At 38.7% G+C, this 18,854-nt stretch overlaps 1 protein-coding gene across 1 annotated transcript in view; it reads right to left on the reverse strand.

Annotated features, from left to right (window-relative positions):
- szt2 (SZT2 subunit of KICSTOR complex) overlaps positions 1-18,854 on the reverse strand; it is a 246,689-nt gene that overhangs the window by 46,983 nt on the left and 180,852 nt on the right. The window contains exons 59-63 of the mRNA XM_060830553.1: positions 18,321-18,460; positions 17,460-17,642; positions 8,408-8,678; positions 7,304-7,383; positions 6,633-6,758 (exon numbers count right to left, since the gene is read on the reverse strand). Of these exons, the coding sequence (XP_060686536.1) occupies positions 6,633-6,758; positions 7,304-7,383; positions 8,408-8,678; positions 17,460-17,642; positions 18,321-18,460 (800 nt within the window). The remainder of the gene's footprint in view (positions 1-6,632; positions 6,759-7,303; positions 7,384-8,407; positions 8,679-17,459; positions 17,643-18,320; positions 18,461-18,854) is intronic.

Raw genomic sequence — 18,854 nt, forward strand, 5'->3', positions numbered from 1 at the left:
ACTTCATTGATTATTTTTGAGAATGCTACAAATAAACTGGACGATGGAATTTTAGCACAAAGGCTTCAGTGAAAGGACAAGTAATTAGACTAAAATTCATACAGAAGCTGAACTAATTTTTTAAAAATCACACAGATGAGTCACTCGCTACGACTGAATTGGAGCAGTGTTGAAAAAGGATACATTTTGTCGAAGCTTTTTGTCTTGCACTCATCTGGGCAAGTAGATTGTAGGGTTTATATTGGGTAATAAAAATCCATAGGGCCTAATCGGCTGAAGACATAGCTTTCAATTATGGGAAGATGACTGCCAAGGATATACTAGAAGTCACAGGTGGGCAGCAGAAGGCTCATATAGCAGATGCTGCAGGAGAGTGTTACAGAAATGGGAGAGGTAATAAATTTGAGGCTACAGGGGACTCAGAAATATTGCCCCAAATCTTCCCCTCAGTGGCAAAGCTAAGGCTTATGCCACTGACTATTTTAGATTATGTTCTTATCATTTTCATAGGCTGTCGCTTGGAGCCATTGGTGATCTAAGTAGTTTGTCCTAGTGGTGTGTCATAGTTGAAGTAATACAACTCCCTCTGTAATGTGACAAATGAAGGAAGGTCTCTTGAACTGTAGTTTCAATTCAGCAACTTTTTTTTTAAAACCTGTCGCATCTATTTCTAATTGTCAGGCATCTATCCTTTCTCCCACCACCTCCATCCCGCCCACCACTGTTCCAGTAACCACACATGCTCAACACCCCAACCCCCACAACCCAAAATGAACTGCTCATCAATCTGCACCCCTTCCAAATATCCAGCATTGCTTAAATCCCCTTCACATCCCGAGATGGGACCAGCAAAGGAAAATCTAGGCAAAAAGATTAGAGGGAAAGTAGCAGAGCAGATGGTCTCAATTTCACTGATATTTGCTAATGGAGAGTCTGGGGGAGGGGGAGGATTTTTAAAATGATTCATACAGTCATTCTGCATGAAAAGGGCTTTTCCACCCAACAAGTCTGCACCGACATAACTACCACTAAAGGCGTGCTAATCCCAATTTCCTGTACTTGTCCCGAATCCAAATATTTTTTTAAAGGTTTCCTGTCTCCACTACCTTCCCAAGCAGTGCATTTCAGAATCCCTCCACCTGCTGAGTGAAAACATTTATTTCCCGAATTCCCATTTGAATCTCATGCCCTCCTACCCTAGAACTATGCCCTCTTGTGATTGGCCCCTCAACAAAGGTTCTCTATTCACCCTGTCTATATCTGTCATAACCTCATATATCTCAATCATGTTCCCCCTCAGTCTTCTCTGCTCTAGAGAAATCAATGCAAGCTATCTAGTCTCTCCTTATAGCTCAATTACTCCATTGTAGGCAACATCCTGGTGACCCTCCCCTATACCCCCTCTAGTGCTATCACACCCTTCCTGTGGTGTAATTCTTCAGCAGTATTATATGTGTAGAGTATTTATACAGAGTTTCTGTCAGAACATAAATACTTGTCAGATTTTTCTGTGCTTATGATGTATTACTGATAAAACACTAGACACATTGTTTGGTTTGGAATTAAGTTAAAATTAGTTCAAACTGACAACTAAATTGAACAGGCATTGGAAGGAAAACAGTAGACAGAATTTCTCAGAAAAAATACTGCCTTACAGTACCAACTATTGTTTCTGTCACTTCCCATGCAATTTATGAAATCTCAATCTGTATTGCATTTTACTTTTTCTGTAGTCGATGGACAGACAGACTGCCTGATTTTTATATTAGAATGCACAATGAAAAGGTGCCAGGAAAGACAAAAATGCAATTTCAGACAAGTTGCAAGGAATTCAACAGTAAAGATTAAGTCACATGGAAAGAACAGAGGTCAAAATAGAAAACCTGAGAAGAATGAATCTTTACAAACAAATTAATTCACAGCAAAATTGCATAAGACAAAATGACAAATTTTGAAGCCAATTTGCAACAAAAGATGCAGCAGCAAACATTTTTTGAACCTTTCACATCAAGTCAATAACAAATTAGGATACTATTACAAAACAAAAAAAAATGCAGCTAAAAAGACAACCACAATTAAGACCACAAGATCTGGAATAGAGTAGGCTATTTGGTCCATTGAGTCTGTTCCACCATTCAATGAGATTATGGCTGATCTGGTAATCCTCAATTCCATTTCCTGCCATATCTCAGTCTTGAATATCCTAAACAACACAGCCTCTACAGTCTTTGATGGTAAAGAATTCCAAAGATTTACGACCCGCAAAACAAATCCTCATCTCTGTTAAGTAGGTGAATAACGTTTAATAAATCTCACAACACCAGGTTATAGTCTTGGACTTTAACGTGTTGTGTGATTTTTGAAAAAAAATTATCCATCCCAGTCCAACACCGGCTCCTCCACATCTTAAGTAGGTGACCCATTTCTAAATTACATGTTATATTATCTAAATGGTTGTATAGATTGTAGAGCTCTGAGCTGGAGAGAGATCTGGCATGGTGCCCTGATGCATGAATTGCAGAAGGTTAGTATATAGGTACAGCAAGTGATCAGAAAATGTAATAGAATGTCATGGTTTATCGTGAGGCGATTTTAATGCAAAAGTTGAACAATTATGCTTCAGGACAATGATGAGATCACATTAACGTACTGTGAACAGTTATGATCTTTGTACTAATGGAAGAATGCTAATTAATTGGCTGATGGAATTCAACGTGAGCAAATGCGAGGTCTTGCACTTTGAAAAAAAGAATAAAAGCGTAGACTACTTTCGAAACGGTGAGAAAATTCATTAAGCCAACGTACAAAGGGATCTGGGAGTGCTAGTCGAGGATTCTCTAAAGGTAAACATGCAGGTTGAGTCCGTGATTAAGAAAGTGAATGAAATGTTGTCATTTGTCTCAAGAGGGTTGGGATATAAAAGCACTGTTGTGCTACTGAGACTTTATAAAACTCTGGTTAGGCCCCATTTGGAGTACTGTGTCCAGTTTTGGTCCCCACATCTCAGGAAGAACATACTGGCACTGGAACGTGTCCAGCGGAGATTCACACAGATGATCCCTAGAATGGTTGGTCTAACATACGAGGAATGGTTGAGGATCCTGGGATTGTATTCATTGGAGTTTAGAAGATTAAGGGGAGATCTAATAGAAACTTACAAGATAATACATGGCTTGGAAAGGGTAGACGCTAGGAAATTGTTTCTGTTAGGCGAGGAGACTAGGACCCGTGGACACAGCCTTAGAATTAGAGGGGGTCAATTCAGAACAGAAATGCAGAGACATTTCTTCAGCCAGAGAGTGGTGGGCCTGTGGAATTCGTTGCCGCAGAGTGCAGTGGAGGCCGGGACACTAAATGTCTTCAAGGCAGAGATTGATAGATTCTTGGGATGTCACGAGGAATTAAGGGCTAAGGGGAGAGTGCTGGTAAGTGGAGTTGGAATGCCCATCAGCCATGATTGAATGGCAGAGTGGACTCGATGGGCCGAATGGCCTTACTTCCACTCCTAGGTCTTATGGTCTAATTGGGACAGTACAGAGGAGGCTTTATGAGACTGATACTTGGAATGAGTGGATTGCCTTGTGAGGAAAGGTTAGATAAGCTAGGCTTGTGTTTCTGGAGTTTAGAGGAGTCAGAAGTGAATTAATTAAAACATATAAGATGCAGGGGGACTTGACCAATTGGATGTTGAAAGGATGCTTCCTCTTGTGGGAGGATCTAAAATAGGGGTCATAGTTTAAAATAAGCAAGGTCCTATTTAAAACAAAAATGAGAAAACACTTTTTTCTCTCAAAAGACAGTGTGTCTATGGCATCCTTTCCTCAAAACACAATGGATGCAGAGAGTCTTTAAATACTAAGGCAGAGAGAGAAGGGATGAAGGATTATCAGTGAAATGCAGCATTGTAAACATGAGGTTAAAACCAGATCTGCCGTGATCTTATTGAACAGTAGAGCAAGTTCGAAGGGCTGAGCGGCTTACTCCTGTTCCTCGGAGCAGGAAAATTGATGTTTCAGGCAAAAGCTCTACATCAGGATAAGGGATCTTTCCTGATAAAGGTTTTTTGCCCGACAAGTCCATGTTCCTACTCCTCGATGCCACCTGACCTGCTGTGTTTTTCCAATACCACTCTAATCTTGACTCTAATCTCCAGCATCTGCAGTACCCACTTCTGCCTATTCCTGTTTCTCATTTGTTCATCCATCTTACACACTCTAAGATTATATCCTCTGGCCTTAGACTCTCCCACAAGGGCAAATAAGCTCTCTATATTTACCCTATCAAGCCCTCTGAGATACCCCTATCGCTCACTCTTCTAAACTTCAATGATTACAGCACAATCTACTCAAACCTTTCTGCCCAAGAAAATACCCCGCCATACCCAGAATCAACCTCATGATTGCCTGTGGATTACCTCCAATCTCAGAACATCTTCCTTTAGATAAGGGAACCAAAACAGTCCACAATATTCGAGGCGTAGCCTTATTAGTGCCTTGTATGGTTTTAGCATGAGGCCCTTATTTTTAAACAACATTCTCTTTGAAATAAAGGGCAACATTATATTTGCCTTACTGAACATGGATGCTAGTCATTCATGTACCAGAACAGCAAATCAGCCTGTGCTGCAGTTCTCTGCAGTTTATTTCGCTCTAAATATTATTTAGCTCTCTTATTCTTCTCATCAAAGTACATTACCTCAAGCATTCCCAAATCACATTCCATCTGCCAAGTTTTTACCACTTGCTTAAGATCTCTATATCTGCCTGTAAACTCTATGTGTCATCCTCACTACTTGCCTTCTCACCTTCTCTTAGCGTATCCGCTAACTTGGCAATAGTGCATGCACTTCCATCATTCAAGTTATAATGCAAATAACTGTGGCCCTAACATTAATCCCATGCACTCCACTAGTTACAAGTTGCCTTTCTGAAAATGCCTCCTTTATTCCAACTGTCTTCTATTAGTTAGCCAATCTTCTGTCCATGCTAGTATACTGTCACCAACAACAAGAGGTCTTATGTTTCTCACTAGCCTTATAAGTGGTACATTATCAAACACCTTTTATAATTCCAAATACATTACAATCACTAATTCTCCTTTATTGAACCATCTCATTTATTCCTCAAAGAACTCTAACAACATTTTCAGGTAGGATTTCCGCTTCACGAGCTCTGCTTGCTTACATTATGTGTTTCTAAAAGCCATGCTTTACATATATAATATGTAATATTACATAACATATTAATATATAAGATATAATATATATAACATATTATACAATATACTCTAAAGTCTTTCAAGGACAGATGTTAACCTACAGCTTAATGCATCCATCACTTTTGGACACCAACAAAGAATAATGCTTGCCAAATCTACAAGCATGGGTTAAAGCAACATAAGTTAAAGGTGGTGAGCCAAGTTTATCAAGGAGAGAACATTTTACATTCCAGGTACTCCAGATTCAACATTGGACACATCTAAAGCAAGTTTATTGCAAAGCCACCTGCAGAGTTAATTCCTATCACTTTATCCCAGCAGCAAGTGGAAACTTAGAAAAATAAATCTTAATTTACTCAAAAATAAAACAAAGAACTGTGGATGCTGGAGATCTAAAACAAACAAACAGAAATTGCTGAAGAAAAAGAGGAGGTCTGGCAGCATCTGTAGAGAGAAGACACAGTTGAGTTTCTCCAGCAAGTTCCATTTTGGTTCATTTCTTAATTTATTCAATACATTGCATGTTCCATTGCCATACCAAATATGCTTGTGGCCTTATTGAGAATGACATTTAAATAAGTATTTGGGGAAGTCTTTGTCTCCTTCATTTGGACACATACAAAACAAGATCCAAAGTTATGAGGAGTTTAAAGAGGAGTATTACTTAACAATGAAAATAATGGTCATCTACAAATTACAAAATATTTATTTCAATAAATTTCTCAAAGGGGCATTAGCTTTGTTTGTAAAGATGGGACAAAAAGCAAATAATGAAAATAACATTCAAAATTACAGGCATTTCTAAACTCACAGCAAGTTACGTTCAATTTGAATCAAGGTTCAGATTGCTCCTACAGTCCTCAATAAGAATTTATGATATAGGATGGGTTAAAATAAAAGGATTCTCTGGGCTGAAGAATGCCTGTATCTGATTATTTTCAGTTGGAACCTATGCACTGGCAGATGCTCACTCCCACTCTGCAGAGCTCAAGGCTCATATTTTGCTTCAACAAACTCCTGATTTCCAACAGATGGTGACTTGTTCTGAGAAATGACATGACTGACCTCTTGTGCACAATTAATGCTTTTACCATGACAAGGTCAATTTTTAAAGATGGTATGAGCACATAGTTGTTCCAGCACCCCAACAGTCATTTCTGCTTTACAACGTTCCTAATTTATTCTTAGGACTTCCCGCCCAATCCTTCAGATTTGACCTTATTCCACATTGTTCATAAATTTGTTTACCTCTCCATCTCAAATTTCTTTTTCAACTTCCTTTCCACTTTTACTGGTGTAGACTACTCTTGCCCACTTTCCATTCATTTCAGGCCAAATTTGAAATGGTTACCAGCTCAGATTCCAATTGGCAAAAATGGCTGCTGCTGTTTAAATAATTTACTTCATGAACTTACCTTTCCCTCAGATCCAATCTGCTGCTCTGCTTGGATTTGTTGCCTAAAAACGGGATCAAACAGCAGTGGGGTGGCACAGTAATGAACAAGACGCGAAGACTGTTTCAGGGTATCCAAGTCACCAAGCTGAATCAGAAAAACACTGAAAGGTTAACCTATTTCCTAGTTCAAAGTTACTTGCTTATGGCCCAATATTTGTACAGGGAAACACCATACTATGAATAATATAAAAACCAAAAGAACTGCAGATGCTGTAAATCAGAAACAAAAACTGAAATTACTACAAAAGCTCAGAGGGTTTGGCAGCATCTGTGGAGAGAAATCAGTGTTAACATTTCAGATCTAGTGACCCTTCCTCAGAAGGGTCTGAGGAAAGGCAACTGGACCCAAAATGTTAACCTCTGATTTCTCTCCACAAATGCTGTCAGACCTGTTGACCTTTTCTGGCTATGAATAATGTAGATGTACCTGTTCAACTATTCTATCACACGCAAGTGGACCTGTAAAATTACAAGTCACAATACTTCTGAATATATACTCAATTAAAACTTCTGCATTGAATCTTATCAAATTAAGTTTTAAATTTACTTTGAATGGCAATGATTTATTTTGAAGTGCAATAAACAGTTCAATACAAGACATTTCCCTAAGTAAGTCAGGATATTACTTACTGTAATAGGCATGTTGGACTGTGCAGAACGTTGCTGCCATGTCACAAATAGGTTCTCAATTTTCATCTGTTTCTCCATCTCTGAAAAATAATCGGAACAGATTTTTGGTTTAATTCAAGAATCCTGCACTATGTGCAGCACCCAGTGGAGAACTCACTTACGTTTCTCAGCTGAGCTGAATAGTGTAGCACCAGCACACCTATCCATAAAGCTCACTCATGCACTACTCAGCTCAGCAGTACTTCATAAAGTAATAACATATTGTGCACCTTGGTGGGCACTGACAATTTCATTAAAATAAGTTTATAAAACTAACCAAGTGAGGATAGGATAGTCAGAATAAAATTATATATATTCTATGTGTGGACTGCATCTTATGAGAAGCCCTAGTTACAACTAAAATATCTGCTTGCGAACATTGCTTTGTGTAAAAACCTCTACAGAGCTAAATATGTAGCCAAATATGAAAGTGCAACATCTAATTAAAACACCTAGTGTGAATTCAATGTAACAAGGGCTACTGGTAGATCTGAGCAAATGGCAAGTATATTTCAGGACCTCAACATGGTGCCACACACAATGCACAGTTTGAGACTTGAAGAAAAAAATTACAAAAAAAAACCTGACAAAAGAGTCAAAGACTCGGGTAACAGCTACTTTAAACAATATTTCAGCAATTTCTTTTCTTGTATGCTGACAGACAATGAGATGATTGTGAATGAAGTGACAAGCATTCAGAACGAAATGTTGTCTATTTAAACACACACAATATACACCATAGAAACAAACAGGAGTGGCAGTCATGCACCCGAATGATACAAAACCTGTAAAAAATATTGCTTCAGTGAACTCCATTACCTTCTGGAGTTCAATGATGATTCATTTTTTGAAAATTTAAGCAGATTAACACATTTTTATTTAGAAGAGAAAGCACATCTTGGCTGCAAATTTTCAGATCAGTCTCACTAGTTCTCATATTGAAAGACAGCAGTGCAGTTTATGCAAGACGTTTAACTGATTGTGGACCAGTTGTAAGCATACATCGTATGGAACATTCAGGTTATTTAAAGAATAATACTGCACAAAATATTATATCTCTCTCACCTTTCCGCTCCAAGTTTTTGATTTCTAGGAACTGTGTGCCATGACGTGAGACTGGGTCATTCAGCCCCACATCGTGCAACTGTCGCATCACTTTAGGCACAGTGACATCACGCAGGGCCTCATCAAATGGAACAATCTCTGGTGGAAAGTGGAGGACTGGAAGACTCCGGTTTGTAGAACTCAGCCGCCCCTGTTCTTTACTTGGTGGCGGGGTTGGGCTCTTGATCAGTGCATCAGCTTCCAATGTGGACTGAAGGAAAGGATTTGGTTCCTGTGTGTGAGAGAGAGGAGATCAGGAATGAGGGAGAAAAATGACTCCAGTTGTACACTGTTTCATTGGAAATTATTAATCCAGTTCACCTTTTACAAAGTGCGTATGCAATTTTTGCTCAGCTAGAATTATAAAGCCAATAACAGATGAGCAAAAACTATTTTAATTTGGTCACAAACTTCATTAGAATTAATATTATGACTCATGTGCCAGGATCTGATTTCTGGGAGAGATATTTAGCTAATGCCCTGGATGGATCACTTCAAGACAGCAAACCTCTTCCATTTCATTGAAAAGGAAAACAGGAACGAAACCAAAGATTACAGACCAATTGATTACAGATTGGTAACATAGCATGTCTTCCAGTTGACAGCGTGAATGAGCACTGTGAATCTGACGAGATACACAAATGTTAAAAAAAAGATAAACCATCTATAAAATCAGTACTATTATTCATTTTGTCTTTTACAGGTAGACTAGCTGAGGCATTTTTCAAACTTTCATACATAGTAATTGAAACTTGATTCTTCGCAGATTATAATCTGTGACAAATGTTATGGATCTTCGGTAACCTTTCATAGTGAAAGTAAGAAAGGCTTGATTGGTCATCTTCAAAAGAAAATGGCTCTCACAGAAAAGCCAGCACCTGAACATTAACGCAAAACAAATGTTAGAACGCAGCCTATAATCACAGAATCCCTTCAGTGCGGATACAGGCCATTTGGCCCATTGTGTCTGCAATGACACTCTGAAGAGCATCCCACCCAGACCCACCCCCCAACCCTACCCTGCATTTACAATGGCTAATCCACCTAACCGACATATCCCTGGACATGACAGGACAATTTAGTATGGCCAATTCAGAGAACTTGCACATCATTGGACTGAGGGAGGAACCCATACAGGTACAGCGAGAATAGGGGAGGCACAGTGGTTGGCATTGCTGCCTCACAGCACCAGGGACCTGGGTTCAATTCCAACCTCGGGCGACTGTGTGGAGTTTGCACATTCTCCCTGCGTCAGTGTGGGTTTCCTCCCACAGTACAAAGATGTGCAGGTTAAGTGAATTGGCCAAGCTAAATTTCCCATAGTATTCAGGTGTGTGTAGGTTAGGTGCATTAGTCAGGGGTAAAGATAGGTTGGGGAAATGATTCTGGGTGGGTTACTCTTCGGAGTGTCAGTGTGTACTTGTCGGGCTGAAGGGCCTGTTTCCACAGTATAGGGATTATATGATTCTAACATGCAAACTCTACACAGGGAGTCACTCCAGGCTATATTTGAACTTGGGTCACTGGCTCTATGTCTGAAAATTCAAACTGCATTATGATATCATACTATTCCTGTTCCAATTACATACAAGTTGTGTAAATTAAAAAGAATTAAATGGATGAGCAGTAATATTCATGGCTTCTACTGAATGGAAGTCTGAACAAAAAAGCCAAAAGAATGCCTTTTTAACACGTACACTTCACTTCATGAATGATCTGGTTACCGAAAATTATAAGCATAATTGTCTCTCATGGAGTCTAGTGATGCAATACGAACTATTCTATGAACAATATTTATTAGACCCTTGCATCAGTTACTATCAGGCAAATTATGGTTTCTCTCAGCTGCACTCAAGTTTTGTGGCATAGATACAGTATGGCAAGAGATTGACGTCAAAAGATTATACTTAAATTCGTAATTTTTTTTTGTACAGCTAAAAGGCACAGTCGCTTTCTTCACTTTTCCATCCTCCTCCACCCAGCACTTACCCAAACGCCGCTGAACAAGAGGTTGGGAGTCCAGAACTACAGGGCATAGGTTAAGGGTGAGAGGGGAAAGATAAAAGAGACCTAAGAGGCAACTTTTTCACACAGAGGGTGGTACGCGTATGGAATGAGCTGCCAGAGGAAGTGGTGGAGGCATATGGGCTGGGTGCTGGCAGGTGGGACAAGGATATCTGATCGGCATGGACGAGTTGGACCGAAGGGTCTGTTTCCATGCCATACATCTCTATGACTCTAAGAGGCCTGTAATTGATCAATAGGCAATAAAAGAGCAGACTCTTAAGGCAAGACAGAAGCTTTAATTGTGGAAATCAGATCCCCGCCCTAAGGCCTATATTCCTGATTTTGGGTGAGCCTCTGCTCTGTGGCACATGTAAGCTACTACAATAGTAACCAATTCCTTCCACTCATAGCCGAGATTATGCACCATGATTACATGCCCTCTATCAACAACACCTAATCGGAATGACTCCAATTTAATATCTGTTGATGACTTGTGTACGTCGTTCAGTCAGGTGAATTGGAAAATGGTCAACCATCTGTGCATTTATTACCCCTTAAGAGACCTTTGAATACAATGTTGATACAGGTTTTGCATACCCAAGAACCACTAAGTCATACAAACAAACAACAATCTCTATTCAAAGTGTAAACATGAAAAGAGAACTGCAAACGTCCTCTCAGACCAAGATCTCACTGCTTGCCTTCCTCATGCCCACCAACAACAACTAGATTTAAACAGCAGCTTGTTTCTTGCAACATGTTTATCAGCTGCTGCAGACACAGCAAAAACACATACAACAAAGATTGACTATGGCGAGCCAGCTGGTACACTTGACAAATGCATTTCTCCAAATCTCTCCTTTTCATTAAAAACAGCATGCACTATTTGCAATTGCAAGTCCCCAAGTGCACATGGTTAACACAGAAAATTCTCATTCATTAACAAAAATGTGTGTAAATTCCAGTCAACTGTCAGACATTGCTGCAAATGCACACCAAAATAATACACTATGCAGGTCTGCTGAGAACATGTTGTTGTTGTTGGCTGATCATCTTGCATCTGCTCATGTCTGCTTTCCAAGCAGCGTCCTTCCCAATGAAGATGCTACGCTGTTGCTGGTCCCTTAATTGGAGAATGGTGGACCTCAGAATTAATGGTCGTTGTGTATATTGTGTCAAGGGTGAGATCACATCTTCCTGGTCAACTCCCTACATTGAAGGGGAAGCTTCTCTGGTTGTATGTGTTTGTCTGCCATGGCAAAGATACATCTTGTCATTTAAATTCATCACATATGATTGAAGTGACAATTGCTTTACACAGGTCCCAGTCTGTCATTTGGGCTAAGTCTTGTTGAGATCATTGAATGTCTGCACTCCGACTGGTTTTCCAAAGCTTACCTCCAGAAATCAAAAGAGAAAATGCTGGAAAATCTCAGCAGGTCTGGCAGCATCTGTAAGGAGAGAAAAGAGCTGATGTTTTGAGTTCAGCACCTCCAGCAATGTTTGGGCAATCCTAATCAAATTGAGATCTGATTTGTCATTTCACTTCGATTTTGTCAGTCACCAATGTTTATTTATTCATGAGATGTAAGCACCACTGGCTGAGAAAACATTTATTGCCCATCTCCAGTTTTCCTTGAGAAGGTGGTGAGCTGCCCCTTATACTGTTGTAGCTCATTTTTGTAGATAGGTGCACAATGTCATTGAGAAGGGAGTTCCAGGATTTTGAAGGAATGGCAATATATTTCCAAGTCAGCATGTTAAGTGGCTTTAAGAAGAACTTACAGATGGTAGTGTTCCTGCTTGTCTGCTACTCTTATCCTTCCAGGTGGTGGTCATCATGGGTTTGAAAGGTCTTGTTTCAGGAGCGTTGGTAAATTTCTGCAGTGTACCTTCTAAACTGTACAGATTTTCTAAGATCTGTTTAGCAATCAAAGGTTTAGTGCCTTGCAACAAATGCTGCATATCTGTACTGGTATCTGCAAGCTTACTAGTCTAAGCTTTAGCCTTGCATCAGCTGGGATGAGTACTTTTTAGCTTAACACCTACTGTCCAGAACTCTGTATCTTAATTTTTCTCATTACATTGTTGTCTCAGCTTTATTTGTTCTCTTGTAATGCATTTTGATCCATCAAAGTTTTAACCTTACCTGCAAGGCTTAATGTTTGGTTATCATCTTGAGTCACTTTGCAAAAGTTTGCGAAGCTCATGATGTTGCACAAATCATCAGTCTCTATTGGTGACACTTCAGATTGGCTTGACACTGTTCTTCTGCAGTTATCATTCCAATAGTCACAAACCATTTCTCAATGCTAATCTGCTGTGCTGTGCTGAGTGATTCAGTTGACATCTCTCCAGCAGCTATCCTTATCAGCTTACTTTGTTTCTTTCAAGTTAAACACTTACAAAGCGATTTAGCTTCTTCCAGTTTGAGCACTTTTTCTCCATTTGGATGTGTTTCCTTTTCTTTTATACAATTTCCTCTTCAATGTTTACAATCTGCCTCATACCTTTCACCTTTCTACTCCGCGTCTGTGAACATTTCTTCCTTTTTCCTACATTTGTTTTTGTTTGGCCAGATGCAGTATAATTCAAGCCTCACCTATCACCCCATTAATACACTCTCGCCACTACAGACAACCTCAAGGTTTCTGCACACATTGATAGCTTTCTTGAGGTAGCTTTCTCATCGGAGCAGATGTGCTGTCATGGTGGATTTCTCATGCCACAGATAATCCCATGTCTGCTCAGATCAGCTTTCAGTTCTCCAAACTCTCATGATTCAACTAGATGTGTCAGTGTTATCATATATTGGTCAATCGCCCTGAGGTCTGATGTTGAACACGTGTTCATAAGGCAAACTAATACAGCACATGAATTGTATCTTCACAACCTACAAATTCTCCCATCCCATCACTGTCTCTCATCAGTTAGGTCTAGACTGTAACTGAGTGTATAGTATTCTTTCTCCAGCACCGACTACAGGACAGCTACTGATAGAGATATAGATAATATTGAACAAACTATTCAGAGTGTTATTACATATCTCTGGAGCAAGTGGGAATTGAACCTAGACCTCCTGCTTCTGATGTAGGGACATTATCACTATACATAAAGAACCCTACTTATAGAGTTATATGCTCTTATTTCGTCAATTTTTTCTTTAATTGTGCAGTTATTTCAGAGTTTTGTACCCGAATCCAATTTTATCTTGCATCTTTTTCAACAGCAGAAGGGAGTAGAAAATTTACAGACATTCTGACTCACCCAACACTTCAAAAACGTATGTCACTGCTTAATTCTTCCTTGCTGCTTTGTTACAATAGCTGGCTCTCTTACAGCTCAGAAAATGCACACAATTTCACCTGGGCACTCCTTACACCCTGTACCTTACAATGTATTTAATGACGCCATAGATTGGAGGGCAAATATTTACAAGCATAGAGGTCACATGACTAAAGCAAGACAGCTGGTACACTAATCCAAATAGGAGTTATCAAATAAAATTTGACACGGAGCAAGAAAAGGAGACATTGAGGAAGGTAACCAAAAGCTTAGTCAATTAGGAGGATTTTGAGGAGTCTTCCAAAAGAGAAAAGAAAAAGAAGTGGAAAGGTTTTCAGTAGAAATTCCAGAACTTAGAGCCCATGCAGATTAAGGGATAGTTAGCCATTGAACAGTCCCACACATAATCTAGCAACTGTGTTACTTCAAAAATGTTAAGGTCCATGTGCAGGTACTGACAGCATAATACAAATAGTCAGCACTGACAATTACATAGGTTTGGTGTAACTTGTGAGATGCATTGTTTAAGTGACTGTTCGTCATAGTGAGCTTCTATTTTAAGAAAATACTTTTGGGCAAGTTTATCTTTCAAAGTTTCAATCTACAAAAACAAAGTGCAAGAGAAACTCAGGAGGTCTGGCAGCATCTGTGGAGAGAAAGCAGCATTAATATTTTGAGTTCAGTGACCCATCTTCACAATTGGAGTTGTAGTTGCACTTATGAAGGAGGGTCACTTTACTCAAAGCACTAACCCTGCTTTGTCTCCACAGATACTACCAGGCTTCCTGAGTTTCTCCAGCAATTTCTTCTTTTGTTTTCGATTTCCAGATTTGTTTTCTGGTTTTAATTGCTGTAGGGTGAAGATTTTAACCAGTCATTCAGCGACTTTGTAATCTGTGAACCACTGTACCTCCTGTGAAGTAATAAAATAACTCAAACACAAAGCTCGGAGAACTAAAGGACTTGGGAAACAAAAGAAAGCTCCCCATCAAATCTTGAAGACTGGAGCCATTGAACTGTTTCCCTGGTTCTTTGTTTCATCTCCATCCATAACATCAATGTATTTTTGTGGGGGAGGGGGGGTTGGTGTATGCATGTGTAGGGAGGGTGGGTTTAAAGTACAGTAGTAAAGTTAGATGTCAATAGTTCATGACAGTTTACTGTGGTTAGAATCTATTTACTTGTACTAAATATTAGGTTTTTTTTAAATACAGAGACCTGGTCCATGTTTAAGCCTAAGTTTATCAGTCAGGCATATTAGAATTTTGCATTCTTTGATAAATTAAAAAAAACTTTTGTGATGATTCCACGATTAGTAAAGCTTGCTTTCAAGTCCACTACCCCAGTGAGGGAAACAAAAAACATCCAAAGAATTATCCTTAAACAAAAAAAATCGCATATTGATTCTGGCATCAGAATCTGAAAATCTGGTTTTCACCTGTTAACTCAGCCTAGTTACAATTCAGTAGTAATCAAGGAATTATAAACATCCTCCTCCTTTGATTGTGATGGATACAGGACAACTTTGTACCAAAAATATAAGAAACAGGAGTTGTCTGAATTCTTGATAGATAAATGGCCAGTTCACTCAAATAATGTTAAGTTAATTATATGTCAGTAATAGACTGGCTAGCACTACAGAATAAAGATGTTATGAATTTGAGGTGAAAAAAAAGATTTGTTTACTCCATGCACAATAAAAATTATAAAAGTCTCACAAAAAGTTACTGCATTTATGATCTGTTGCATTCATTTACTGGGTGGTCTGCTACAAAATGTTGCAGACTGGCAAGATATTGTTAGTGGGCCTTGTTACTGTACACTGTGCCCCAATATGCACCAACATTTCTCAACAGGTGGTCACTATGGCAAGCATTCTTTCTGTTTACCTGTCAACGATCAGAGACCGTCCCTAATGTATGCTGACAGCACCCAACAGCTGGTTGCCATGACAAGTTAATGTCACATTGCTCAAAACATGAAGTTCCTATGCACAGCAATGTCAGTCATCAGCACGCTCAGTTGCCCTGCCATCTCCTTCAGGGCAAATACCTGCAGAATTCTGAACAATTTCATAAAGCAACACTGTTCCTTTGTACAACATATTATTAAATTAATATCAAAGTTACATGCTTCAAAAGGCATGCCATCTGTTCCAGCACTTTGTTACAGACTCAGTTCACAGGAGTTTACTGTAACTAGAGAGATATGAATAACTTAATAGAACTAAGTCATGCAAATTAACTCATGATCATGTTTCAATTTTCCCACCTAATGCCCTTTAGGGAAGGAAACTGCTGCCCATACCTGGTCTGGTCGACGTGTGACCCCCGACACATAGCAATGTGGTTGACTGTTAAATGCTCTCTGAGCAATTAGGGATGGGCAATAAATATTGGCCTATCCAGTGATGCCTTCATCCCATGAATGAATAAAGAAAAACAAATTCCGTTCCCCAACAGGGACTATTTCATGATTTCATTTATTTTCCAAATGTAAGGCAGAAACTAAATAAAAAGTAGAACACAGTAACAGATCTGAGAGATTTATCCAAAGTGCTATTTTAAAGTACATCATTTACCTGTGCTAAAACACAGGAATGGCAATGTTATAAAATTGCAAGTTTTCAGTAATGAACATTCCAAAGACCAAATGCATCTTAATAACAGTAATCCAAGCACTTCACTGGTACCCATTTGCGCATCATCTACTTCCAAATGGTGCAATTATGGCACCTAACATACCCAAACTTATTCCTTCCACATCCATAGGTCAGTGTGTAAAATTAATGCCAGTTCGTGCTGAAACTGAGGCATTCAGCTGAAAAAACAGTCAAACGTTTAAACGAATAGGCATTTTCATGTTGCAGTTGATTGTAATCTCATCACTGAGTCTCAGTCATGTTCTATCAAGGATCTGAATGTATAATTGGAACTTAGGCTTCTATGCAGTGCTGAGATTGATTTATTCATTTGACTTAGAATTAGATGCAGATTCCATTGCACTAGTAATTCTTCTGGCTAACATTCTTCCCTTAGGCAACATCATTAGAACCAATTAAATGATCATTTACAGCTTATGGGATCTTGCTTTTTGCACATTGTCTGCTGGTATTGCCCACAAAGTAACAGTGACTGCTGTTCAAAACTAAATAATTGGCTGTCATGTAACTTTAGGACATCCTGATAACAGTTCCTTTTTACTCTCGGTTTTAGTCATGCCACAAAAAAATCTTAACTTTAATTCCTGCTACATTTTGGAGTCTTCTAAGTTTACTGATTTTTTTGGTGTTATTTCGACTAGTCAAGTGATACAGTCTTGAGAAAACAGGGCACTATTCAGCTCATTCAAATTTGCTGCGAAAAACGTTTTGAACAAACAATTCCGGATCTCATAGCAATCAAACCAGAAATCGTGCTTTGGCATCCTTTTTTGTATTTTATAGTTTTCCATCTTACATTGATTCCAGGTGTTCACTTAAATACCTTTTATTTAAGTGCTCATCAAACACAACATTTTTACATTCCTGACATTCACTCATAAGGCATTCATACCTCGTCCTGCCATTATGACTCAACAGAATTATTTCCTTTATTTTCAATACAGAAAGCATAACTCATCTTTATAGATGATGGCAGCATGTTTACACATGATGTACACAATTTCCTAATTTGATAACTGACATTTTGTATTGGGATACCATGATAGTGAAGTCCCTTACCTGTTTAGAGTCATCATATACAGGTGTATCAGCAAAACAGTAATGGTGGAAGAGACCCATTTTTTGACTGAGGAGGCAGTGTACCACATGAGAGCGTGCATTTTGCCACTGAATAAGGCGAATCAATCCTCGATTCAATGAAACTCCCAGATCCACTGACCAGTTATAGGTATAAAGTGTCAGCTGGAAAAAATGAGAGTATATCAGCACACAAAGAAAAAAACAGTGCACAATGAATAAAGGGAGGAGATTTTCAAAAGAGGAGCAAACAGATAAATAAAAACAGAGAAAAAGACTGGACTACTTGCATGGTAAGAGGTAAAAGAACAAATTTTCTTTCTAGGTAAAGGCTTCTGCCTAAAATACAAAATTGTCTTTTCTTTTTAGATATATTGATGAAACTAGTATGTCCATGCAGCTGTTATTTTCATGATAATTAAACTGAAAAGTATGTTAGCTTTAATGCAAATTACAAAGGGTAATGTAGGAGCAAATTATTGCAGATGCTGAATCTGTACTGAAGACATCAAAAGCTGGAGATCATAGTGGGTTGGGCAACATCTATGGAGAGAGAGCAAGCCAACATTTAGCTTTCTCCTCTCCTCAGATGCTGCCTGGCCTATTGCGATCTTCAGTATTTCTTGTTTTCAGTACAAAGGTAATACTTCCCATATTTAGAATTGCAGAATAAAATTCCTATTGTCAATAATTTAATGAAAAATATTGGTGTAAGTATCAAACAAGAAACCTTACTTCATGCTTGTTGTTGTATTTTTAGGAAATTTAATCAACAGAAGGAATTCCCTCAACATAATCATATCATAATAGCAAAGTAACTTAATGAGGTTCTTATTTGGATACCTTTTTATCAATGATGTCAATTATGAGGAATCGCTGCCGGGGGATCATACTCTTTCCACTCAGGCCTGGACTTGAGGAATCACCTGATTTCTCAGCAGTATTGAACTCTACTGCTTCAAACTTCTGAAATCCCTTGTGGGCTTTTCATTTTATTGTGAGAGACAGAAAAGTAATATATTAGCACATGACAAAATGTGCGAAGCTCACCTAACTTTTTCATACTGGATTTTCAAATAATTAACAAAAAGAACAATTCATTTTAGAAATAACACTTTCACATCCTTCAAATTAAAATGAAAGCAACTCAGACATCACAGGATATTGGAGTTCTTTCATGTTGCTCTACAGTGATAAACTATGGATTGAATTTTTGATTTCCCAAAGGATAGTTACCTACTTTAGCTATTCCATCATGGAAAAGCATCAGTATGAAGTCTAAATTTACTGCAAGAGATGTTTTAATGACAAAATCATATGGACATCACGGTTCATTTCAAGAAAAAAGCTGACAAAGAAGGAGGGCCAAAGGTACAG

Source organism: Hemiscyllium ocellatum, chromosome 9 (genome assembly GCF_020745735.1).
Source record: "Hemiscyllium ocellatum isolate sHemOce1 chromosome 9, sHemOce1.pat.X.cur, whole genome shotgun sequence".
NCBI classification, from domain to species: Eukaryota; Metazoa; Chordata; class Chondrichthyes; order Orectolobiformes; family Hemiscylliidae; genus Hemiscyllium; species Hemiscyllium ocellatum.